Source organism: Pantherophis guttatus, chromosome 7 (assembly GCF_059756535.1).
Source record: "Pantherophis guttatus breed Tessera chromosome 7, ASM5975653v1, whole genome shotgun sequence".
NCBI lineage: Eukaryota > Metazoa > Chordata > Lepidosauria > Squamata > Colubridae > Pantherophis > Pantherophis guttatus.
The window spans coordinates 28,791,507-28,818,611 of NC_142069.1; the positions used below are offsets into that span (position 1 = coordinate 28,791,507).

The window sequence follows — 27,105 nt, forward strand, 5'->3', positions numbered from 1 at the left end:
TGTTACATGGGTGTGCCGTATCACTCCCATAATCACCCGCGCAGCCGCATTCTGGACCAGTTGGAGTCTCCGAGTGCTCTTCAAGGGGAGCCCCATGTAGAGAGCATTACAGTAGTCCAGACATGACGTGACGAGGGCATGAGTGACCATGCACAAGGCATTCTATTCTATTCTATTCTATTCTATTCTATTCTATTCTATTCTATTCTATTCTATTCTATTCTATTCTATTCTATTCCATTCCATTCCATTCCATTCCATTCCATTCCATTCTTAAAGCTATCTATTCTAACCCCTATCTCCTTTTCCCAGATGTCTTCTTATTTCTCCCATTCCCTTTTTAAAACTTTTAAAATATTTTCCTCCTGTTTGAATTCCTTAGTCATTATTAATTTTGATGATATCTCCTTCTTGTTGTCTTCTTTTCGGTTGTTTCTCAGTTCTGCTTTCCCCTCCATTCCTTCTGGTGGCTCCTTTCTTTCCTGATTGTCCTGGTCTTTGCTCATTGTCCCTTGTATAATATTTTCCAGTTTTTGGTCTATGCCATCAAATAATTTCACCATCACCTTATGTTGTTCCTGTATAAAGTCCTTAATGCTTTGAAACATCAGCTACATTTCATTTAAAATTCCACTCACTTCCTCCTTGTGTTGCATCTTATTTTGTTTAAAAGGTCCCATTTTTAGCCAGTAGCCCAGGAATCATTCATTCAAAACTGAGATAACACAAATCACAATTTTTAATATCTCATAAATAATCAGTCAAATCCATTTAAATAAACCAAGGGGTTGTCCAAGCCTCCTCAAATCACTTGTATATGTTCAATCACATAGCATAACATCTGCACAGTGCTTAGATGTTAGTTGGCTGTCCCAGCTTCGTGGCAGCCATCATAGACTGCATCTTCTCACCGTGGCATAGAGGGACAAAAGCCCCGGGGTTCAGCAGGAGAGTTGAGATCTTTCCTGCGACCTCTCAGAGCATCCCTCCTTAGCTTTGCTACCCCTACAAGGTGGTTTTGTGTCCTTTCGGAGCCCACAAAAAGGGAGAAGCCAGTACAGGAATGTAGAGGTCCGTTTCTTGTGACAGGTGGTTCTGTGACATCGGCTGGAAATCAGCCAGCCAGGTTTCTCTGAATGACATTCCTATAAAGTATAAAATCTTCTATTCATTCTTTTATTAGAAATCATGTCAAAAGAATGGAGATCTATTTCTGCTTCCTTGACTGGAACAAGTGAATGATATATATAAAGAAACTATATTGCTCTCAAAAGAGGCTTCCCATCATGGCCTTAGACAGAATGATGACTGTAATGTCTCTGAAGATCCCGCAAGGACAGATAGGCTTCTGAAGAACTGGGGATCTGGCTAGAGGATGCAGTTCTGCAGATATTATTGGATTGGCCTTGATTTGAAAACATGAACCTGTTATTTCCCATAACATTGTTAGATAAGTCTTCATTTCTGAGTAATTCTCTTCCATCAGTATTGCGGCTAGATGATTTTGGCTCACTTGAATCATCTATGGAATACTGCTCAGGGGATTTTGAAGACAAGACAAGAGGAATTCTCTCTTCTGTGTTCTCATTCTGTTCTACCAGTGATGCTATTGGGAAGTCACTCCCTGATGGAAGACTGCCTCTTGAATAATCTTGAAGAAAAGCATCATTTTCCTGGTTACTCATGATGTTGATAGAAGATGAGACATTGTGACTTGCTTCATGGAGCTCTTTGTGGAAATAGGAATTACTATCTTCACTACGAGTCTGAGCATCATAAGTAAAATACACCTTGCAGGAATCAATCTCAAGGGAATCAAGATGCTGGAAAAAGAAATAGCCACGGTTTGTAAAGCAGCTGCCTGAGGACTGTCCACTGGTCTCTGTTATGTTCTCAATATTTGTGAAGCATTCCTTAGGAGGGAGAAGGTAGGACTTCTTGCTGCAACTTTGAATTATCTCTAACATAGAGACATTGGGAGCTTCAGCTGTAATATGGAAGGAAGTAATGGATGCTGGGGACGACAACCACTTCTGCTGGTTGGAAAAGTACAGAAAGGGGGATTAGTATTCAAAATAAACTGCAGTGCAGACTTCATACCTTAACATATAGATGTTCAAGAAATTTTGTCCTATTTCCACAAGCAATTGACCTGTAACCTATCTGTCTGGTATATTTCATAGATAATAACATCATGTGCCATATTCCCTAGAGCAGGGCTGTCAAACTCGCAACCCATGGGCCGGATGCATCATGCGCTGGCCATGCCCAAACCCAGTTTAGCAAAGGGAAAAAAGTCCCGATACATCACGTGATGCCGCCGTGATGATGTGAGTTTGACACCCATCCCCCAAAGCAATCTATTCCAGCCTAGTGTCTTCCAGATATTTTGACCCCAACTAGTATGGTCATAACTAGAAGATACTGGAATGGAGAAGAGTAAAATAGCACAACTTTGAATTTGAAATTTAAGTTTAAGTTTGCTACAAGAAACTGTTCAAGTGACCATTAAGGAAATGCATAGGAATTAAGAATAAGAAGGAATTCAAGGTGGCTGGACTTAGATCTCTTGAAAGTGTGAAGGGACTTGTGACTTATAACATATTTGACCCTTCCCTCGGGCTCAGCCTTGTCATCTCCTACAATCTCTTTCTTCTAAAAGTGAAGTGACTTCACTCCCCTCTACAGGCTCTTTGTCACTTCTAAAAGTCATCTTCTGAAAGCCAGTTAATAACTGACAGAGGCTAAGAGGTGATGGGAAATTCTTAATAACTTTTTCCTAAATCAAATGGCACTTCCTTTATTACACTAAGGCAGATAAAAGCAAGCATTTTTACCCTCACTATGAATGGATGTTCTTACTGTGGTAACTGCTATATAGGGCATTAACTTTATTCTTCTCTCTTCTCATTGACATCTATACATAGGATGCTCTCTAGAGCTTTAAAGTTTCCTAAACCTTAAACCAAACTAAAATATATGAATTAAATGATTTGCAAAAAAGGGGTAGCTGATAATTTTGGGCACATTTAGCACACAACTGACCAGATGTGCATTTTTAAATAAATATGCAGAACAGCTTTTAATTAGGTTGCTCACATTTATTCTGCAAGTATAGGTAGATATCTTAATATACCCCCATTACCCTTTCATTTTGTGTACATGCAAAGGAACACATTGTGAAATTAACTTCTAATCCGTTTAGAAAAATAAAAACTGTTTGTGATGCAGATGTACTACATAATGATGACATTTTTAAAAAATCACCTTTTAGAATGTCTATGCATTCTAACCAGTGGTGGGCTGCTACAGGTTCGGTCCAGATCTTGCGAACTGGTAGTAACGGTGGTGGGAGGCTCCACCCACCCTCCCGGACGTCATCACGGATGCTCTGCACATACGCAGAAGCACCGCGCGCAAGCAAAGTGTGCACACACACATGTGCGCTCCTGTTGCAAACCGGTAGCAAAGGTAACTGGAACCCACCTCTGATTCTAACAGCTACCTTAGGGCCTTTAACTTTATTGAAATGGGGATGGTGGTTTACCTTATTCTTCATCTAAGTCAGGGGTGTCAAACTTGCGGGCCACTGGCCGGATGTGTTACGTGCTGGCCATGCCAACTCTTGTTTTAGCAAAGGGGGAAAAAGCCACGATATGTCACGTGATGCCGTCATGACGACGCGAGTTTGACACCCCTGATCTAAGCGCTAAATGTTATTTGAATAGTGTTGTTGGCAAGGAAGGGAGGCAATTTTCCTTTTTTTTTGTTTCAGTTTTGTGTCAGAAAAAAAAAGCAAACGTTAAACATTTCCTATTACTCTGATAAAAACTAAAAACAGGAGCATTGGCTTCCCAGGTTAGTTTATTTTTGTTATATTTTTTCAGCCAAACATGTGGTTTGACCTAAATTTTGAAAGTGAAGTTTTGAATATTATATATCATTTTGATTGCTTTGATTTTATCAGACAGTTGACTTTTGTCATCTATTACAGATTATCATTACTTTAGTGGTAGTGACATAAGTGCAACTTTAATTGACACTATAGGCTCTATGTGAAGTGTTCCTGCAGAATGTTTTGATTCTGTACTATTTAAAGCTAGAAACTACACTTAAAAATAAAGCATGTCCATATATGACCGGGGGAGGGGGGGAAAGGAAGGACTAGAGAAAGCTGATCCTCCTGAATTTATTAATTGCATTGCTAATTTGCTAATATGATAGGTTGATATTGAAGATGTATTTTGATCTAAATACATACACCGAAATAAAATATAGGGATGTATGAGAATTATATACAACCCATTTCAAAGTATTCCAACAGTTTGGAGAAGCCCAAAATATATAGAAATATGGATATTTCAGAATTGTACAATTAATTCAACACCATTGATAAAGTAGCATATCCTACTAGATACAAGAATACATACAATGTGGGTAAATAATTATTTAACCTTTCTTTTTTTGATAAGCATATATACAATTTTAATAACATCAGTAATACTGGTAAAACTAAATAAGACAATTGCCTACTGCTAAACAAATGCCAACATTCAGTTAGTAAACAAACAGATTTGTTTAGTAGGGCTACACTGATTTCACCAAGAATCAGTGATTACAGTGTACTGTAATCTCTGATGAGTAATTTAAGGAAAATCGTTTTTGTGCAATTATTTAAAGACATAATTATGTTAATTCTCCATTTATTTGGTAGTAATAAATATTACTTACTAACAGTAGTATTGTTAAATTTCACCTTAGCTTAATTATTTAATCCTGCATCCAGATGTTACTCTATGTGCAGTGAGAAACATGCATCAGGTTAACTCTAGCCTACTTTCTTTTTTCCAGATAGCAGTCATGTCCTAAGCTACATATCCATCAATTTCTAAGCCCCCCGCCTCCATACCTGGATATCTCCTCCATGGATACCAGTGAGAGATGGAAAGAACTCAGCTGGATCTGGAACGTTGATTTTAAACTTCTTTCTAAGGCTAAGACAAGTACATATTGGAAGAGAATAAAAAATACTATAAGTAAGAGTTTGGAGAACAGTCACAAGCGAGCAGAGAAACAGCAGATTTGGATCAAAACAGTAAATTTCTCTATTTATTTTTGCATCTTTTCCAGAATGCTTTAGAGTAGGGGTGTCAAACTCGTGGCCCACTGGCCAGATGCATCATGTGCTGGCCACACCCATCCCCGGTTTAGCGAAGGAGAAAAAAGTTGTGATACATCATGTGATGACAACGTGTCATCACAAGTTTGACACCCCTGCTTTAGAGGTTGGGTGTTGGTATTTTTGTGATTATCCTGTTACAATTTTTTTTTTACAATGTTGTTCTGGTTTCTAGACTGAAACTGGCCATATTTCCTGATAGTGGATATCATGGAAGGAGTGATTTCACAGAGAAAGGCAATATAGAATTGGCACTATCTGATTTCCAATGGAACACCCTCTTTTCCTTTTAGAAATTCACAATAATGAGAAATTACAAATCCTGCATTGCAAGATTTCAGAACTTCAGAAAAGTGAATTATATTTTCATTAGAAAAAAGTTAAATGCAAACTATATTCAGAATTAAAAGATGTAATCAAGTGGAACAAAGGAAAAAATGTTGCAGCACTTACTTTTTCACAAAAAGGTGAAGGGAAGATAAAACATCTAAATTTTCCCAATATTTATTATTATTTTAAGAAACAACTGACCATATTTGCTAGTACGGTTCTAGACTACAATTTCCTTAGTATGTTGATTAGGGATGATAGGACCTGGACTCCAAAATATATGAAGGGCATCAAATAAAGGTTGGTACATAGGTGATAATCACTCATCTTTACACTCATACTTTGATCTTATTTATCCCATATGTTGCCAAAACTTTCTTCTGTTTCAAATAGCAAAAAAACATTTAAGTCATATGATTTCATGCAATTGAACAGATATGATGATAGAGACCACGTTTTTTAAAATTCCTTAATGGAGCTGTCCCCTATATAACTCACTCCATAAACATTGGGCTATATCAACCGCTTTAGAATGTCCATCGTAATAATCAACCTGGGTTTCTATGTAATTAATTCTACATGATCACGGACATTTGAACCAGGTTTAAGATCTTTTAGGTTTCTTCAAAGGTGGGTTCTTCTGTGTAGTGCTTTCTGAAATGTTCATATAGTCACACAAACTAATGTGATCATATTGTCAATCAAAGTGTTACAGAGAATAGTCTCTGAGGAAATCCCTATGCTGCTGTAAATATATAAAAAAGTATGTGCTGAGCATGCAGGGCATTTTTGATTCAAATAAAAGAATGGCCAAGTGCCCCTGCCTGCAGGTACATACAGAGCTGTGGTGGCGCAGTGGTTAGAATGCAGTACTGCAGGCGACTTCTGCTGACTGCCAGCTGTCAGCAGTTCAGCACTTCGAGTCTCACCGGCTCAAGGTTAACTCAGCCTTCCATCCTTCCAAGGTTGGTAAAATGAGGACCCAGATTGTTGGGGACAATATGCTGACTCTGTAAAATCACTTAGAGAGGGCTGTGAAGCACTGTGAAGTCTAAGTGCTATTGCTATTTTCAAAAATAAATAAAACTTTTCTGTCTTTAAATGGACCTCTTAATTTATGTATAAATACATCTTATCAATTTGAAATTTTGCCAAAGTAGAAATCTACATTAGTGGACCAGGGCACAAAACTCTTAATAAAACTAGCAAGAGGACAAAAGTAAATTTTTAGCTCACTTTTACCATTTTGATGCTGGAAATAAAAACACCAAGAAAATGATGAAGATGGAAATGAAACTCCCCACAACAGCTACAATAATTCGAAGGTGTGCACTTTGTGGTGATGCTACAAAAACAACCAGAAACAAATAAGTAGAAATTAGCTATTGATTGAAGATAAGAAGCTCTTATCTGAATATAGAGGGAGACTCCTTATGCAAAGCAAAATGGGTTCATGGGTGTACAGCTCAATACAACACTGCAGATTTGAGATTTTGTTTAATGAATAAGAGGAAGATAACTTTTTGTATTGCTTTTGTAATTATTTTATAATTATTCTGGTCTTGCTTTTCCTTCAAGTAGTAGAGGATACAATGTTCCTTTCTACCATTTACATCCCTATAGGAGATAAGTGTTGTCTGCTCCAAACCATCCTATGAAGTTCAGAGTTGATCGAAGTTCTGAACTGGTCTCCTTGGCCCTATTTTGGTATACAGCAGCCCTCCCTAATGTGCATCATGATCCTTGCAGAAAACTCATTCGTTCCTATCAGGTTCTTTGTTGTTTTTGAGATTAACCACCTCCGCAATAAAAATTCGTATGAGATGTGGTAAAGGGAAACGCTAATCTTCAGCACAATCTTTATTTCTAAGAATACTTGCCAAACCCTTCTTTAAAAAATTAAAATGATGATTGGCTACTAGCCAACCTGCTTTTCATGTTCTATGTTTTGACTGGATTTGTGTTGTATTTATTTTATAACAATCATTATTGTCTCCTTCCTTGTGCATTTATAGGTGCTAATTTATTGAGCATGAGGAACCTATATTCTATCTCTGACTTGCAATAGTTTTGTGAACTAGTTACTTGTCTTTGATACTATCAGTCTGTATCTAAAGTAAGTGTTGGAGCATAGCATTTTGAAGTCAAAGAACTGAGTTGGAATTCTGAATCCATCTGTACCCAGAGGCACCCATGGGAAAGAGGAAACCAGAAAAATCAAGATGACACCACAACTGGATAACCAAGGTTCTACTTTTGTTATGTTTGTCACAGTTTTTGCCAGCCTCACTTTTTATCTCCCCTGTTGACATCCTTCATTGCACTAGCTTTAGAGTAAAAATAGCAGCTATTGTGTGAAAAAGTGGAATCCACATAGAAGCTAGTATTTATTCATTAGATTTATATCCCACTATTCCTTCAGGGTTTAATTTTTGTCCACATAAACAATTCTATAGGCTTTGTTGAACTAAGAGATAGACACTGGCTCAATATTGTCAGTGACCTTCCATGTCTGAAGAAAGATTCAAACTTGTTTGTCCTAGTTCAATCCTAACCCAACACATAACCATTATATCACACTTGCTTTTATAAATTCCAGATGTATGCTGTAGCCCCAAAAGTTGGGAACCCAAATAACATCCTGGAAAAATATACTGATTAAAAATTCCTCATGAGACCTTTTGCATCCTGAAGCAAAAGACTTGAATCTAATCTTTCACACATCTGACATTTAGCAGTCTTTGAATGCAAAAGTTTAAAAGAGGCTCATTAACTTCTATCAATGGGCTCAACTACTCTTTTTTCCAGCTCAGGCTGAAGCCTGAAAAAAACTGGCTGTTTTAATTAACAGCAGAGAGGTGCTGTGTGTGTGTAATCCAGTTAGAAACACTTCCTAATTCAGATTTTAATTTTAGTTTGTTTTGTTTAATGGAAGTGTTTTTAGAGACGTTTCTTTAAAATAATGTTCACTGCTTTGTTTTATATGCTAGGATTGTAAACCATCTGGAATCATATAGAAGATGGCACTATATCAGTATTATAATAAATACATTTTATTACATGAACATGTAATAAATACATGTTCATTCCTAATAAAAAGGATTGTGAGCATGGCCTAAAAATTTCAAATGTATAAATGCAATATTTTAAGAAAATTAGGCTTTTGAGTAAACATCTTCAAAAGTAGCCAGGCAAGAAATTGTCCCTAATTTTGCATCTATGAGATGCAGGTGCCTTAGAATCTGCCCATTCAACATGCTGTACATTAAATTGTAGATTTGTTTGTTTGCCTGAAACTTCCTCCCACATCTTAACTCATATGTGCATCACCAGATTTCTTATTTAACATTCTTTTAAGGTCAAGTATTATTGTTAAATATCATTCTTGAGTTTTCTACTTATGATGTTCTTGGGACTTATCATCTCAACATGTTCTCTAGAGATGATCCAAGCCTTCTATTATGCACCTTACCTTCAAGATCTGTCTTCCATCTTAAAGGAGGCGTGCTCCATCTGCTCCATACGCTGTTGTAGTATTCAGATTGTTTTACTTTGACACGAATGGCTGCCTCAAACACTGTGTCAGGAGAAAGATTCTCCATTACTAGCCATTTCTGATCCTGAATTATGGGCAGGATTGTGTCATTCTGCAAAATGGAATCAAAAGCAATGATATTTGAGTTGTGTGTAGTTGTAGTATATATAACATTTGTATATTTCCCACCAAATTATGATGGAGAATTCATAGCCCTATAGCTATAGGTCTTAAGGCTTAAAATATGTCCCTCCCATCTTTAAATACTCCAGCTTTGGCCATTCTAATGATACTACTGCAATACTAGTTATAGATTCTATATACTAGCTATGTGTTGTGACTCCGACTCCCAAGCCTGTCCTAACAGAGGAAGAGAACTCAGAAGGTGATGGGGAAGAACTGATAAGGCCTCCCTCTCCAAGACCCTCCTCTCTGGCAATGCCTCAGGTTCCATCCAAAGGCCAAGAGGAACAGCTTGGGATATGTCAGGAGGAAAGCATATCGGAACATCAACAGATAGGGAGTGAGGATGATGAATCCTGGCTTGATCCCAGGCAGCGTCGGAGGGAGAAGCGTGCGCAGCAATGAAAGAGGCGTGGGAGGGCCAGAGATTGAGCTGAGTCACTGAGCCACACCCCACAAGGAATAAAAGTGGGTGTGATTGTTCTTCAGGCTCTGTGACGGTCAAAGTTAAAAAATCTGAGAGTCACATCGCGTTACCTGAAATCTGGCTTGTGCATATTTGGATTGGACCTTGGCTAACTCTTGCTTTGTGGATTAATTTTTGCTACTGAACCGGACTGAGGATAAACTCTCTCTTGCTTACTGTGAGTGAAAACTGACTTGGCAGGCATTTCGCAGTTTACTGCCAAAACTCTTATCTGCAAGGGTTTCTAGTCTGATTGCTTAATAAAATCTTGGCAGGCGTGCCTGGTTGTGTGTTTGCCTGTGTGAGGAAGGGGGACAGAACACTATGACTCCAAGGAGCACTAAGGTTTTATTTAGATATCTCCCCATTGCCCCATTTCATCTTCCTAGCACCCTTGCAAATTAAGATGAGCTACATCACCCTGAAGGATTTGAACTGGTGATCAGTGGCATTTGGGGTGGCAATTTTCCTTATTGATAGGCCCCAGTTTGTGCGAGTTGGAAGAAAAGTTTTCAACTCCATGTCCTTGAGTACAGGTTCTCCACAGGGCTGTGTCTTGAGTCTGCTACTGTTCACTTTGATGGCCCATGACCCATGGCCCTCGTTAGTGAAGTGTGCAAACCAGCATCTGCATTTCCTGTGTTGGATGAGGAGGGCACATCTTTCTCCTTCTGCCCTGGCCACTTTTTATAGAGGCACAATTGAGAGCATTTAACAAACTGCATCACTGTTTTGTTTGGTGGCAGCAGTGCCTCAGATAGAAAGTCCATACAGAGAGTGGTAAGGACAGCTGAAAAGATTATAGGAAGCTCGCTTCCTGTTATTCAGGATATTGCTTATAAGCACTATGTGCTTAGAGCTCAAAGCATTGTTAGAGATCCCACACACCCACTTTACAGTCTGTTTCTGTTGCTCTCCTCTGGGAGGAGGTTTTGAAATATTTCTAGCAGGACTACCAGATTCTGTAACAGCTTTGTTCCCTATGCCATCCGTCTGGTAAACTCGCAGGATTTGTTTTTCTTGCCATGTACATCTATACATCTAAACTAGACTGTGTTGTTTCATTGTGTCATATAAGATATTTGGATATATGCATAATTTTGTATTTATTTATTTTGTCATGTTTTCGTAGTATATATTGGAGGTGGTAACCCTTTGAGAGCTGTGTGTAACAAAATTTCATTTTAATATATGCCGATTAGTGTACATTCAAAGTGACAATAAAGTTATTCTAAGTCTAATTGTGATTTATTCATCAAAGCATGGTTAAGCATACAGTGGCTTAGACTGATATGTGAAGTAAGCCAAAAATTTGGGCTGCAGCCGATTGTTATCAAGCTTCAAGAATAGCTGATATTTCTTCTATGCATTTGTACTTCTACTGTATTGTATTGTTTTGTTTTCCTACACCATATTGCTTATAATCCAAAGCAGAGTTGCAGAATAAAAAATGACCAGGGGTTTCAAAGTTGTTGCCTTCCACAAATAAATATTCCTGCTTACCTCACCAGAAGAAGTTGCTCTATACCGTATTTCATATTCCAGTTTTTCGCTCAGGTAGTGGGAGACAACACAAAGTGTCCACGTTAAATTGTAGGAAGGCTTGTGGGCATTTTCCAGTTGAAAGTTGCAAGGAGGCTGAAGCTGGACTAATTTTGAAAGCAAAAAAGAAATTTCTTAGTAGTTATACTATATATTTTAAATCTTGTGGCTATCATAAACTTCAGTAAGAATATAATTATTTTCTGACCAGTTCCCCCGTTTCTGTGTAAAGCTGGCCACAAAGCAGCAGTCCAACAGCAAGAGAGGTAATTGTCCTAACTACCTAATAATCCTAATTGTTCTCCAATCTACTACAATTATCATCATTAGACAAAGAACGAGTTTGAGTTAGAACACTTTGATGGGCAAAGAAGTTTTATCCAGTCAAGAAGCAGAACTGAAATAATACTGCACAATCAGGAATCAAGTGATACTTCCAGTGGTTTATGGAGCCTCTGTGTTGCAACTTGCTGGGGGCATAGTCACAACAGTTGCAAGGAAATGGGAAGGAATGTGTTCATGCTACCCCCTTCTCTAACTCACACCAGTTGTTGCTGGAGGTATCTGAGGAAAAATATTTTTGTGAGTAAAGAAGCCTTGCCACATCAAATGCAATCAAAGCGGGGAAACATTTAATGTGTATGTGCACATGTGTGTGACAGGGATTCCCTTTGGAGCTATTGCTTCTATAGACCCAGCCACAACAGCTGCAATAAGAGAACTAGGAAGAGAGGGCTATTTTTAATCCACACACCCCTTCTCTCTAATTTAGAGCTGGAAGCATTTGGAAGTGCATTTTCTTTGGCGGGCCCTGTCCATTCAAGATGTCAAATTGTGTAGTGTTTACTATTTCCTAAAAAAATTACTCATACATCACATTTTCATTCTATCTAATCTCATGATTCTTGGCAGGAAACAACGATGCAAACTATAGAAAGGCAGTAAATGAAATAAAGGCTTGAATGAGGAAAAACAGGCTCCAGCTCAGCCCTATCAAAACTAAGTGTAGCCCTAAGTCACTGGAACTGTAGAGACCTCAAATATGATTCTTAGTAGGCTTTCACCATCTCACTCAAATTCGTTGTACAATTTTGGAGTCCTTCTGGCCTCACAGTTCTTGTTTGAAGAATGTGACCAAAGGCACCATTGCATGTGTATCAGTTGCACCTGTTCCTGGATCTTCTCATAGACACTTATACGTTAGTCATCTCTTGATTGGATTATTGCAATGTGTTCTACATCAGGTTGTCCTGAAAGACCATCTGGAAGTTCAGTTGCAATGGTGGGGCTTGTTATGTTTATGTAAGTCCTCTACTCCATGAGCTGCACTAGGTCTCTATAGGTTCCCAGGTGCAACTCAGAGTGCTGATTATCACTTATGAAACCCACAGTGGCACACTTTGGAATCATGGTTGCCCCAATATACAGTTGGCTTCAAGCTTGCAGTTCTTTAGAAAGGCAATTAAAGATTTTATTCTTTCCATGCGTGCTTGGGTTAGAATTGAGTTCCCAACTGCTGAAATATAGTATATACTAGTTCTGACTGTGATTTAATTGTTTTAGTCAGCTAGGGTGTGTTGTTTTCCTATGGATCTTTGTTTAACAATGTTTTTGCCACCCAAAGACATACTGTTTCAATTAGATCATTTAAATATTCTAAATAATGAAATAAAACCAGATGTAGGAAGAATATGTGATGATCCACCTATACAACTGGGCAACAAAAGTCTGAGTGAAAACCAAACCAACTAGCATCTTAAATGCTAGAAGAGCCAAACATATCACTTGGCTCATAGTGTTTCCTGACTGTAAAGACTACCAGAAAGAAGGCTTGCTTTCCAGTCCATGCATCCTCCACCCCCAACTTCACACCATGATGGTGTGCTGAGCTGGTTGTCTTTGGATATTCTCAGGACAGGCAGACTTACTTTGGATTAGGTGGTCTTTTAAGCATCATGGGTAGTATAGCACATTTTTCTGGAGATAAAGCCATATTGGAATAGGGTATTGAGATAAATAAACTTCTGATTAAAAGGAGCGTCCCTGAAGAAAGGGGGACATGAAAACTGCCTCCCCAGAGAATAAATGCTGTTAACACATTCAGGCATCCCCTGGGCAACAGCTTATTGTTGGCTTTCAATCCAGAAGCAGAGGTGGTATTCACTTACCTTCCCTACCGGTTCGCAAATGTGCACGTGCCCATCTTCCGCACATGCGCAAGTCCTTCTGCGCATGTGCAGAGCCTCAAAAATGTGGGAAAATGGGACATCATGATGTCCACATGGGTGGGTGGCGCATCGCGCAGTCGCCCCTATCGGTTCACCCGAACCAGATAGAACTGGCTGAATACCACCACTGTCCAGAAGTATCCCAAACATAGCAAAGTCCTCATTCTCACCTGTGACACTATGTGTATCTTAAAAAGGACCTTTTCAGGTCCACAGATGACTATTATTTCAGTAAACATTGAGAGTTTGTCTATATATAAGGAAGAACTGTTGCGGGACTTGTGCCAAAAATATAACTGTGATGTCCCGTGTATACAGCAGATTCACAGAGGCAACCACCAGAGACCTAAAATACAGAGCGTGTGGTTTGTAGCAGAGAGGTTCCACTTATGATGCAGTTTTTGTGAAGTCCACAACAATATCAGAAATAAATAACATAGAAGTAATAACTGTAGAGCTGAGAAAATATATGGTTACTTCAGTGTATAAACCACCACTAAACGAGATCAAGGGTGATGAATTTAATACATTTATTAAGGATAAAATAAAATTTGTCACTGGAGACTTTAATTGTCACAGCAGCATCTGGGGGTAACCCGATGATGACAGAAATGGGGAGGCTGTGATATAGTGGGCAGATTTGAACAACCTGGCTCTTTTTACATGACGACAGATTATCAGCTTCATTTAACAGTGGAACGTAGCACAAGGGATACAATCATTACTAATCTGGTATAAATCAGCACATGCTGGGAAAGTAGATGTTGTTCTGAATGAAGCTAGAAGAATTATTACCGGATGCCTTAAATCTACCCCTCTAGATAAGATCTACCACCTAGCCGACATTGCCCTGCCTGCTGTTCACAGAGAAACAGCAGCATACAGACAGAAGCTCAAATCATCACTTATCTCAACAACTCCCTCTCTATGGCCTACAACCAGCTCATCAGAGATTAAAATTCAGGAAAACTTTCTTAGGTTAATGGAAGACTTTGAAGAATTTTAAAGCAGAGTGGACTATGGAAAACTACAAAGAACCAATACTAAATGGAAACAATGCAGGAGCTGCACCTGGGCCTGATGAAATCTGGGAAGTATGGAAATTGTTGAATAGACTGTGCACGGGTACCACAAGATCCAGAGGCACTCTGAACAAATGGGGGCTATTAGGTGGCTTCTGCTCTTTGTGATTGTGATGACATGCAGACAATAACACACATCCCAATCAGTATATATTTGAGGACTTCGTGGCAGTGCGACAGAACACAATTAATGTTTGTGGTTTCTGGACAGGATCTGCTTAATTCGTACATATTTTGATCTTGAATTCTATATTTTAAATTTATGTCATATGGTATGCTTTATTTTAATTGTGATGCTTCTGACACGAATAAACAAACTTCTAATTTTATTTATGGTCATTATGATGAGTAGACCTCAAAGATAAGGACAGTGGGAGACAATAGAGTTTGAAATTAGAAGATAAGAGATAAATTGAACTTGTTCCTGGTCTTAATACGATGAGAAGTGATTGTACAATCCCTATGCTATTATCTTGATGCCAAGTCAGTTAAAAACAAATTTATCTCATATTAAAGGAAGAACTACATTTGGCAAGTTTTACTGAAATTTGGGTAGACAGTTAGTAAGCTGACTTTGATCTAACCATGAGTGAATCAAGTATTTTCCTTTGATAAAGTGCAACTTTCCTACCTTGGCATCTTCTCATTATGTTGCAACTATAACTCTCACGTTTCCACTCTCATGGCTTTTAACCATGTTGGCTGGGTTTTTGAAGGAGCTGTAAGTGCAATATATCTGAAGGACCTCAGAATTGGAAGGTTATATAATGCCTATATAACTGGTATTCCTTCATGGAAAAAATAGTGGTGATCTCAAGTCCTTTCCAGAATATGGGACACAACCAGAGGTGGCCTGCTGGGGTTCGCAGGGGTTCAGGAGAACCTCTAACTAAGATTTTGTGCAGTTCAGAGAACCCCCAAATCCCATTTCTGGCTGGCAGTGCCCCACCCACCCCACTCCTTCCCTCCCAGGAGTCCCCACACAGTCCGTTTTGGATGCAGTTAAGTGCAGGGCTTGGGGAGGGTGAAAAACAGGCCTACTGGAAGTTCGGGAAGGCCAGAAACAGGCGCCTTTCTGGCCTCCAGAGGGCTTCTAGTCCTGGGGAGGCCTTTTCTGTCTTCCCGGAGCCTCGAAGAAAGACTCCAGAGCTCGGGGAGGGCAAAAAGCCCCCCCCCACCATGGTGCAGGAGGCCAAGTAGGCCATGCCCACCATGGCTATGCCCACCCAGCAACCGGGCAGAGAACCCCTTGCTAAAATTTTTGAAGCCCACCCCTGGACACAACAATATTTATGCTGAGTCTGCTCTGATTCAGCATAAAATTCACAGTCCTCATTATTTCATTTCATCAGCGATCCTGGCTGAAATATTTCATTCACATGCATACATAAGGTCGGATGACATGGGAAGGTTCTTGATACATGATACATTCTGAATATTTTGAGCTGTGGGTTTGGATAAGTGTTTCAGTTGCTTTGAGAAGCTGCAAGCATTCATTATAGTACTGAATTATGACCTACTTGTGTTGTGATTGCTGCTACTTTTTTCCCCTTCTTCACATCATTATTCATTATTTCAGTCCAAAGCTATCATTATCCTTGAGTTTCCACTACCGATTTAACAAAGACTGTATTTAATTGGTTGAATGTCTCTCATTAATAGCTAAAATAAAAGATAACAGCTGTTGCCTATATGTCACAATGACTGTTACACTTTTTCTCTGGGCTGAACCTAATTTCCATTGCATAGTGCTATTTTGGCTACATGAAATATAGCACATGGAATCATAGGAATGGCAAATAGGAAAGTATATCATACAATCTAGTGATCTAGCACATGGCAAAGTATCAAATATCTCAAACCAGACATTTTCAACTTACTGTTCTGAAATGGTTTTATTGTAAGATTATGAACCTCTATCCACTTCTCCCCAGTATAGCAAGACACAACGAAGAGAATAGTGTCTACAATAGTCAAGCCGTAATCCTAAAATCAAATATAGCACTGTTAATTAAGAACAGAACCAGTTATTCTATCACAGATGTTGTTGCAAAGAACAGTACATAAAATGAAAGTATGTCAGATGATGTTCTGTAAGCTCATGATAGGTATGGCTATTAAATGTTCTTAATTAAAATTGGAGATTTACTGTTCAGTTATATAATTTGTAAGGAAACTTTCACACAGACGTACTGTAGTACTACAGCAGGTCATCTTCACAATGTTATTTTGGGATGCATTTCTGAGTTGTAGCATATGTATGATTGTGTGTTGTGTATCGTGATACATTCTTCACAATCTCAAAAAAGTGTCTTTAAATAACTTTAATTAATGTTCCTAGAGCTGACTTTTATTTCTTTGTAATTTCTTTGATACTGTTATTATAAGATTTGGTTTTTCTTTGTAGTCTTACATTAATCTATTCTACATGGACTTTTTGAAGAAGATTTGAAAAGTGTAGTTGGTTCAGAATACTGATCCAGATTTCTGTTGAAAGTTAGGTGACACTCCTATTTTTTAGCATTTTAATTTAATGAAGTTCAGCCTTTAAGAGCTTCTGGTTTATTTAGGATGGAAATGTAACCAGTTTCTTTTAAGTCCTAAGTATGTTTTACCCAGGAAGCTTCAAATTGTGTTTATCTGTTCAATTATTCCTGAGACTCAAGGCCAATATAGGTACGGTATCTAAATTGAGATTCTCAATAGAAGAGGATGCAATTCAGAGGTGAGGCTTTCTTCTCAGTTATGAAAGTATGCTAGCCTGGCTCTCCATTCCATCTCTTATTCCTAATGTGGAATTAGGCTGGTCTTCATAAGAGAGAAAGGATCTTCTTTGTAATGGCATCATGGTCCTGAACCAATTTCCTTTTCCTGGAACTGTATTTTAACTTCATTTTTTAAAAAAGAATTGTGAAGATAAATTTTTACAACTCTTGATTTTGATAATATAGAATAGAATAGAATAGAATAGAATAGAATAGAATAGAATAGAACAGAACAGAACAGAACAGAACAGAACAGAACAGAACAGAATAGAATAGAATTCTTTATTGGCCCAAGTGTGATTGGACACACAAGGAATTTGTCTTTGGTGCATATGCTCTCAGTGTACATAAAAAGAAAAGATACACTCGTCAAGAATCATAAGGTACAACACTTAATGATGGTCATAGGGTACAAATAAGCAATCAAATCATACTAGGAAACAATGTAAATCGTAAGAATACAAGCAACAAAGTTACAGTCATACAGTCATAAGTGGGACGAGATGGGTGATACGAACGATGAGAAGATTAATGGTAATAGTGATGCAGACTTAGTGAATAGTTTGACAGTGTTGAGGGAATTATTTGTTTAGCAGAGTGATGGCGTTCGGGAGAAAAACTGTACTTGTGTCTAGTCGTTTTGTTGTGCAGTGCTTTATAGCATTGCTTTGAGGGTAGGAGTTGAAACAATTTATGTCCAGGATGCAAAGGATCTGTAAATATTTCCACAGCCCTCTTTTGGATATTTTGTGTCATATTTTTTGTTATAACTTTCTATTCATTTTTTCCTCTAATTAATGTTTTGTGGAAATTTGGTAATAATTGTTTTTTTTTAAATGATGGAGAGATGGTGTTTGCATATTTACTTGTACATTCAGTTTGAATTCAATTTCTATTGAAATAAGTAAATAAAATCACTCCACAACTGTTAAATCAGTTTTAACTGTTATACTGTATATATCCTTAGAAGTTTGGTGGCTTTGGTGATAGTTGACCTATTCTTTTTTCCCCCTCTGCCAAAGTAACGGGAATGGATCAAAGCAATATAGAGAAGAATGAGTGGTATATAATAACTAAATCTTCACATACTGATATCAGTGAACAAGTCAAATTATTACTGAAACAGAAACTTCAGCCTTATATCTTGAAATAAGGCAATTTTAATATGCTGAAATATGCAGCCAAAGGACAAAGAACTTTTTGGTGTTGGAGGATTAATCACTTTGTAGCTGTAAGCATGCTTAATCAAATATTGTTTTTTCCAACATCATATACTGAAAACAATTTTTGTAAAAAGATTGTTCACATTAACCAGGATTTTGTGAAAGGATTACTTACCTCAAGAATCAGTTTATAGCTCCTTATGCTCGTGCCATTCATTTGACATGTCTTAGGTGGTTTCCTACAAGGAAGACTTTGTCATTAGGCACACAAATTTCTAAATTTTACACATAAACAATTTATTCACACAATGCAAGATAGCCGTTGTAGGATCAGATAACTCGCATGCAGGAATAGGTTATTAATTTAATATCACTGATAGAATTATTCTCTAGCCAGTCCCAATTTGGAATATTGATGCTTATGTGTATAAAACTAACATAAATTCAGAATGAAATAGATAAAAGAGAAATTTCCCAATATCTCTAAATCTATATTTTAAGATTAATTGAGGAGATCTTGCCTTTTGGTCCTATGGTGTGATAGCTTGAAACTGAACTTTATTAGAGGCAGCATTCCAACTATGGATTTTGGAAGAAATATGCTGGAAAAATATTTGTACACAAATTTTGGAAGTGTAATCCGACTACAGGACTACTATTTTTGAAATAGTATTTTTTGTGTTTTAATTCTGGTATAGTAGGGCGTCATTTGTATTATATACATCCTGGATTCTTTGAAAGGAAAGGCAGCATCTGAGCAAAATACATAATAAAGCATGCTTCCAATTCTTTTCAGATAAATCATGTTCAGGTGCCAGTCTGCTATTCCCATTTTAGATACTCCGGATGAATAAGTTTACTTTTGAACAACAGCAAATTATAGAACCAAATCAACATTTTAATAGATACATTTCAACTGACAAATTTTAATGCATAAATTTAAATATTTTATAAAGCTAATAGGCTGGCTGCAGCCAACTCGCCACGGCCAACTCGCCACGGGACAATTCAACAAATACAAAAGTTAAATTAATTTTGCTGGAACCATGGCCAATAATAATAAAAGAAAGAAAGTCAATCAGAAATACAAGAGCTACAATACTTTTGACAAAAACATGGTCACCAATAATAAAAGTAACTGAATGAAACAATACAGCGTTGAATTGTCCTGTGGCATTTGAATTGTCCTGTAGTGAGTTGGCTGTGGCAAGTTGTCCCATGGCGATTTGGCCATGATAAGTTGATCACAGCAAGTTGGCTGTGGTGAGTAGACCATGGTGAATTGTCTTAGACCAGTGTTTCTCAACCTTGGTAGCTTGAAGATGGGTGGACTTCAACTCCCAGAATCCCCCAGCCAGCAGGATTTTGGGAGTTGAAGTCCACCCATCTTCAAGCTACCAAGGTTGAGAAACACTGTCTTAGACCCTTCTATTAGGGGTCCAGAAAGATTTGAAAACCTAGCTTTGGTCCCAGGCCTGGGTTTGATGCTGATGATTTGTTTAAGGCCTCTGTTTTGTTTTGCTGATTATGTGATTTATTAGATTTATTAGATTATGTGATTTATTATATTATTTTAGTTTGGACTAACTGATTTTATATTTTTGGGTTTTTTCCCCCTAGTTTGTACACATCGCAAAATCCACTGGAGTTGGGCAGCTAATACATCTAGATAAATAATAAAATAACAGCCAACATGGGGAAACTTGCCATGGTTGAGAAACCCTGTTTACAGATTACAATATTGTCAATTGTGTTACAAGTTAACTTGTTAAACTTTTAACTGAGGAGTGACTTAACCAAAAATTAAGAATACTAAAAAAAAATTGAGCTTGATTATTTTGATGAAGACTATATATGAAAAAAGTTTTACTATCAACTCCAAAATTGGTGTTGATCTCTTGGAGTGGTTACTATCCACATTTTGAGAATCTCAGGGTCTAATACAATTCTTATAAGACAGAAGTTGTAAATTATTAAGGTGCAGGGATGTAAGTATTCAAAGTCAATATTTTCCTAAGAGTGTTGAAGACAATGAGCTTGGTAGCTTTATAGAAGTCATTGAAAACCAATATTCTACATATTTCTTTGACAAGAGATTAGAAACCTTTTTTTTCTATTGATGAATGACTTGAATAGACCTAAGACAAGGCAAACTGGCTTTTATCTTCTAGGTGCATTTTACTGATTACTTACCCATATTCGACCGAAGCAGTGAGTTGGCATTGCCCTTTCATAGCATTTTTCACAGGGATCCAGGTGCAAATGACTGTCTCAAATGAGTCATATAAACAATCCAGATTTGAAGATTCTGTTAGTAGAGAGGTGAAAATCTGTTGTGTCATTTCATTCTGTGTTATGTGAAACTCACTGTACCAGGCAGATCTGCTGAGCAGGCAAAAGAAGGCTTATTCCTCCCTCCCCCTTTCCCCCCCTCTTTTTAGTAGATGAGCAGATTTCGTTATTGGAAAAGATATTATGGATATGGCCAGCCATTGGGCAACACTTTGGTTATGAAAGAAATATTCATTATATCATGGGGTTTAACCAATGATGGGTAAACAACTATGTCGCCCTTTACTGTTTTCCTTATAAACTGGTCTGTTGATTTCAATAACAAATTATATAAAATGCTTCTGACACTTAGCCTGCTTTTTCTCATGGAAACCTCACACCCAAGTTAGCTCCTGCTTCTACTCCTTCTGGCCCTTCTGTCAGCGTTCCAGTTTAATATGGCTTCCAAAGTTGACACCTTCCTTGTCATATGTAAATTATTAGCTTCCCCTTCTCTTACTGACTTACTTGAACCATATTTTCCTAATTTGGGTTTGGGTCAGAAAACAGTGGGATAGTTCTGCTTATTTACAAAAACCAATGTGGGATAAAGCCTTTCCCACCCATCAATCCATTCAATTCAGCCACTTCCCCACTATCCCTTGAGCCCTTTTCTCCTCTTCCTTTCATATCACACTGAACAAGAAGAAAGAGTTGACTATATTCAAAATAAGTATCAGACAAGAAAATATCAAATAGCTTATGAATGAATGTTAAGTATTAGAAGTATTTTGTTATCTATAGCGTAGTTAAGGTTTCAGGGGGAGAGTTAGCAGTCCGAGGATAAGTAGGTTAATCTATTTTATGATTGTTAAATGAAACACCTTGTATTTTGCTCTGGGAAGTCTGGGGGGGGAGGGGGGGATGAGGGGAGGGAAAGGGTGGGGGGAATATGGGGGGAGGAAAATTTTTGTTTTTTGTAAAACTTTTCAATAAAAAAAGAAGAAGAAGAAGAAAGAGTTGAGGTTCAATATCTTGGCACCTTCGAAAGCAAGGGCCCCACTACCCACCATGATAGTTAGTAAACCCAGTTATACATCACCCTGTTGCTTTGTGGGGCCCTGTAAGTGAACAGTTAAAAGGAGAAGGTGAAAGAAACATCAGCTTTTACTCATTTTGCTACCTTCTTTTAAGTCTGAATCATAAGGAAAAGGCAAGCGAATGGATGAAAATATTACCATCAAGCAACAAGTGAAGAGGATCACTGATTGCATCTTTACTCAGGGATCTCTTTACAAACATGCAGATGGCTGAGCATTGGGTTTAGGAGATCTCTTTGGTGATCCATTGCATCTACATTATATATATACCATGGTTTTTGGTTGTATTTTGCACTGGAAAATTGGGATCTCAGGGGCACAACTTGAAAACTACTAGATTAGTGTTTGTCTCTGACATAGTTCTAGTTCATAGTTCATTCTGAAATATAAGCAGAAATCAGACTTACTCTGCCTGGCTCCTGATGCTTGGAAGAATGAAATAATGTAGATCGGAATGAGCAGGCGGCTCTCCATAACCAGAGATTTGAAAGGCTGGGGGAAATAAAAGAAGCAATCTCAATGAACCTCACCTGCAAAGGTATGCATATTTCAATTCACTCACTCTCCCACTCAACCATTCCCTCATTAATTTATTCTCTGGACACATCTCACAGAATTTGCAGTTTGATTTCATTAGTGAGGCCATTCTGTACAATCCGTTTTATATCTCAACAACTTTGGATAATATCAACATGGATAAATTACTGGATTTTCTTCATGAGGAGGGAGGGAGGTTTATTGTGGTACAATAGTTCTGCTCCTACTTGCAGGAATTGTATAAAAAGGTATTAATGTCTGAATTCTGGCAACTATGCTGTTGTATACCATAAGGCTATTTTGTCCTGAGTGCTATTTTTTTGTATCTCTATGAAGCTGCTGAGGTAGTTATCAATCATTTTTGGGAAAGGAATCATCAATATGTTTGCTCTACTCATGTCTATATTATTTTTTTTTACAATATCTAAATCACCCTCTGATTGAATTGATGGAGAAAATATAAGTCAATTAATTGATACTTAATGTTGACAAAGTGGAGAATGTGTAAATAGAAGTGAAAACCTTGCTTATTCTCAGTGGGTCACTCTGTCTTGGAAATGCTAGATAGAAGATATCTGTGAATGTAAACAATATAATTGGATGTCTAAGTGATCTTTGAGGTGAGAAACACCTAAAAGAAGCTCAGCTAAAATGTTTCTTAAACAAAGACTGCTAAGCTATTATTGTCCATACATTAATATTGCTCAGATTATTGTGATATGTGTTATATGGGACTAGCTTTATACTTGGTTTGGAAACTGAACTGGTATATGTACATCCACGAAAGCAGGTTCATTGCTATAATTAGTTACCTAATCAGGTTAATAATTTTACATGTGATATATAAGGCATTTTTATTTATTCGTTTATTTGTATCCCACTTTTATTATTTTTACAAACAACTCATATCCAACACACCTTCCTCCTTCTATTTTCCCCACCACAATGCAATGAGATGAGTTGGGCTGAGAGAAAGCAACTGGTTGAAGGCCACCCAGCTGCCTTTCATGGCTAAGGTGGGGCTAGAATTGATGGTCTCCTGCTTTCTAGTCTGATGCTTGAACCACCAGTAGACCAAACTGGCTCTTATAGACCTCAATTATTGAGATTTTCAGGAGAAATCCAACTATGTGTGCCCGGAACCACAAAATTCCATATTGCAGTTTCTACACTGAGGCTTTCTCTGTAATGATGGCTGTTTTCTGGAATGTTCTGTCTAGTGAACACCATTATGCACTTCCTGTTACATTCTTCTTAAGATTTACAGTTCACCTAGGCCAGGGGTGGGCAACTGTGGCCCTTTTACAACCTGTGGGCTTCAATTTCCAGAATTCCTGAGATAGCCTGTCTCAGAAATTCTGGAAGTTGAAGTCCACAGGTTGTAAAAGGGCCACAGTTTCCCACCCTGACCTAGGCCTTTTTACATGGATGTGGGATAAAAGGTTTTTCTTTTGCTAGCCTTTGTTTTCATTTCCCAGGGTTTCTTTCTCTTGCCTATTTTTTTAAACCAACCTTTTTATCATGCATTTATATTTTATAATATCTGAGATTCATTTATATAGGAAGTAGCATAAAATATAATAATATCAATGACATGGTTCCTAAGAACAATCGATGTAACTGGAAACCTTAACAGGACACCCCTAGACCTCAAAATACCATACATTTGTGCCTGCTGAGAAACAAGCACCCTGCTATGTCTGGTTTTTAATTAGAATTAACATTATTTTAACATAAGCACTAATTGGGAAGCTGACATGCTGCCAAACAAAACACCAGACTTCAAGATCAACTTTATTTCTAAGAATGTTTCCAGGCACTACATGATCTATGCAATCATTTCCCATGGGCTCATTAGCATGGTTGGAAAATAAAATTGCAGCCTAATTCTTCTGCTTAGAAATTAAGAATGGGTGGGGCAACACTGAGCCAAAAGAGGAGCCTATTTTAGAAAACAGTTTTGGAAGGCTAAAGGGGAGATGGAGAGCCTGCTCATCAGTTTACTTACTAGCGAGTTCTTGTTTTGTGAATGGCCATGCCCACCATGGTGGCTGTTTTGTATATGGACAAGTCTTCAATGGCAGCCATTTTAGAAGTGGATCCAAATTGTTGTCAAAATTCCAAATGGGTTTATGTGTTTGCTGCACAAAATGTATAAAACTTCTTAGTCTCCACGATCTGGCAGTGTAAAAATGTATTCCTAGCCAAAAATACATCAGGGGACTTGGCCGTAAAGTGTCATGAAGTGTCCTTTTCAGACATTTTTTCCTGATCAGGAACAGCTTAAAAGATGCTACTCATTGACTATGCAAATGTTCATTGTATTTCATTTCCTGAGTACATTTTCAGTCATTATTCTAATCACCCTGACATTTACACTTGAAGTGGAAAGTTTCTCAAAATGAATTATTCTTTAAGTAGAAGCTATCTCAAAATGAATGGATTCTACACACCACTCAGTTTTCTTTAGGCAGTTGAGTATTTTCTTTTGAAACCTAAGATTTCCTCAGAGCTGTTTCTTTGTCTTCATCAACAACATATACATAAGGAAACAAAGCAACAGATAACAGGATTCTAGAATTAAGAAGCAGCAGTTGATTCTCTTTTATGAACGTTAAGAGTAAAATAATTTCAGGATATTTTTTTAAAGCAAATTTATCAAATATCAGATTTTGATATTTTGATATCAAAACTATATGCTAAATATGATTTTAAAAAAGGTCTACCCAATTCACTATATTGACCTCAGAAGTCACCAGTCAAAATAACCTTTTGGAATTTTTGCCCCGCCCCCTCAAAATGCTGTTTGTTGGAAAGAGCATATAGAGAATTTAAAAAAAAAGAACCATGAGAGAACAATTTTCAACAAAAAAAAAAGAGGAAGAACATTAAAATAAAATGGAGAACATCCAGAACATCAAACCATAAGAATATCCCTTCGGGATCAAGCCAGTACTAACTTTATTGAGTATTTTGTTTCTCATAATTACCAAGCAGATGTCTCTGGTTTGCTCACAAACAGAAGGTGAAGATATATGTCTCTCTTGCTGTTGTTCCCCTACAAGTGGCATTTGGGGATACATTGCTGTCAGCCATGGGGTAGTCAAAACTAATATCCCTTGATAACACCTCTTTTCTCCAGGAATTTACTTAATTCCCTTAAAAGCCATTCAGGAGAGTGACCTGCTATTAAGGAGAATTAATAAATTCCAATTCTTAATCCTGTTTCTTTGAGAACTTTGAGGGAAGGATGAAGTTGCAAGATGAGATGCATGAAATCTGCCAGATTAAAAGTTTTCTTTAAGACATCCTCTCTTAAACTACCCCATTTAATGCATGCATCCATTACCTGGTTTTATGATAATCCTCTTCTAGTCTCATGAGTCGGCTTGGAAGCGCAGTGCTGTTGATCCTGGTTTTTGGTGTGACATCCCAATAACAATTGCAGCTGCTGGATTATTAACCTACCTATGTGCTACCATCGAAAAGAAGAACGTTCTGATGCTAATACATATTCTCAACCTTTACCTTCACACAGGAAGCATTAGAATGAGACGAACCCCGAAGTATACATTACAGTCAAAAAGCCCGAGGCCACAACATAGACCACTTCCGGATTTGTAAAGTGAGAAAATAGAGGTCTGATATGAAAGCAAAATTCAAGATGAAAGCCTATAGAGATTCTCTTGTTTTTTCTTTGAAGACATTTCACTTCTCATCCAAGCTTCTTCAGCTCTGACTGGATGGTGGAGAAAAGAAGGATTTATATTCCTTGCAGACAGCTGGTGATTTGCATATTTTTAGAGGGTTGTTGAAGCCCTTGGCTTCTTGGATGAGAAGTGAAACATCTTCAAAGAACCCTGTGGTAACCCTGTGACTATGCATGGTGTTGAGTATTGAATGGCAGATTTGAACGGACCAATCAGGGACATGAGTAGGAAATTCAGAGTAACGTCAGTGGCTGAAGCTGCGGACAGCTCCTAGCTATAAAAGGAACTGCCACGGCTAGGATTCTCCATTGCGATTAGGGAGCTAATAAAAGGTGTTGATTCTACTGTGTGTCCATTCTTGTGTCCATGACTTAACACTGGCGATGAAGGTGGGATACTAGGACAAAGAATGAAGCACTAACCTCCACAAGCAATCATCAGCCACCCAGAACAATGACCACGAGCATCGGTCAGGTCATCAGCTACCACTATGCCTTCAATCAGCCCACCCACACCGTTCAACCCAGCTAGAGAAGACTGGGAATCTTACATGGAAAGATTCCACATGTACATGGAAGGAAACGACCTCTTAAGCCTGTCGGAGCAGAGAAAGACAGCCATATTCATCACGCACTGCGGAGCCGCCATGTTCAAAATGGCAAAAGCGTTTGCAGCCCCTACCGAACTGAGATCGATGTCCTGGACAGATCTACAGAGCATCCTCAAGGCACACTACCCTCCTCAAGCCTCATCCCTGGTAAGGAGACATGCATTTTACCAGAGGGACCAGAGGGAAGGCAAATCAATCAGTGAGTTCGTCGTGACCCTGAGGGAGATAGCTGCCGCCTGCGACTTCTTAAACCTAGAAGAGGCTATGAGGGACCGGCTGTGTTGGGATTAAAAGAGCTCACGTTGCAAAGCAGGCTACTGGCCAAGCCTCAAATAACATTCAAGGAGGCATAGGAAGAAGCCACAGCATCAGAGACATCCCAGAAATCCGTGGCAGCCATGAAA

At 38.1% G+C, this 27,105-nt stretch overlaps 1 protein-coding gene across 1 annotated transcript; it reads right to left on the reverse strand.

The window, feature by feature from the left end:
• Positions 1-79: 79 nt before the first annotated feature.
• On the reverse strand, positions 80-25,895 carry IL2RB (interleukin 2 receptor subunit beta). The gene is made up of 10 exons (XM_034403144.3): positions 25,731-25,895; positions 22,252-22,336; positions 20,667-20,781; positions 18,649-18,712; positions 16,426-16,531; positions 11,197-11,342; positions 8,982-9,156; positions 6,752-6,854; positions 4,910-4,994; positions 80-2,033 (listed from the first exon to the last, which is right to left on the reverse strand). Exons 2-10 carry the CDS (start codon positions 22,316-22,318, stop codon positions 1,293-1,295), a joined length of 1,602 nt encoding a protein of 533 aa, XP_034259035.2. The 5' UTR covers positions 22,319-22,336; positions 25,731-25,895; the 3' UTR covers positions 80-1,292.
• Positions 25,896-27,105: the final 1,210 nt, after the last annotated feature.

What these genes read in the sequence shown, in the direction of transcription:
- IL2RB (XM_034403144.3), bottom strand. Translation starts at nt 22,318, where the DNA reads ATGGAGAGCCGCCTGCTCATTCCGATCTACATTATTTCATTCTTCCAA. An exon ending in GAGCAACTTCTTCTGGTGAG is followed by an intron (nt 9,157 to 11,196) that starts GTAAGCAGGAAT and finishes TCCATTTTGCAG; the next exon opens with AATGACACAATCCTGCCCAT. An exon ending in TCCATGGAGGAGATATCCAG is followed by an intron (nt 2,034 to 4,909) that starts GTATGGAGGCGG and finishes TCCAACCAGCAG; the next exon opens with AAGTGGTTGTCGTCCCCAGC.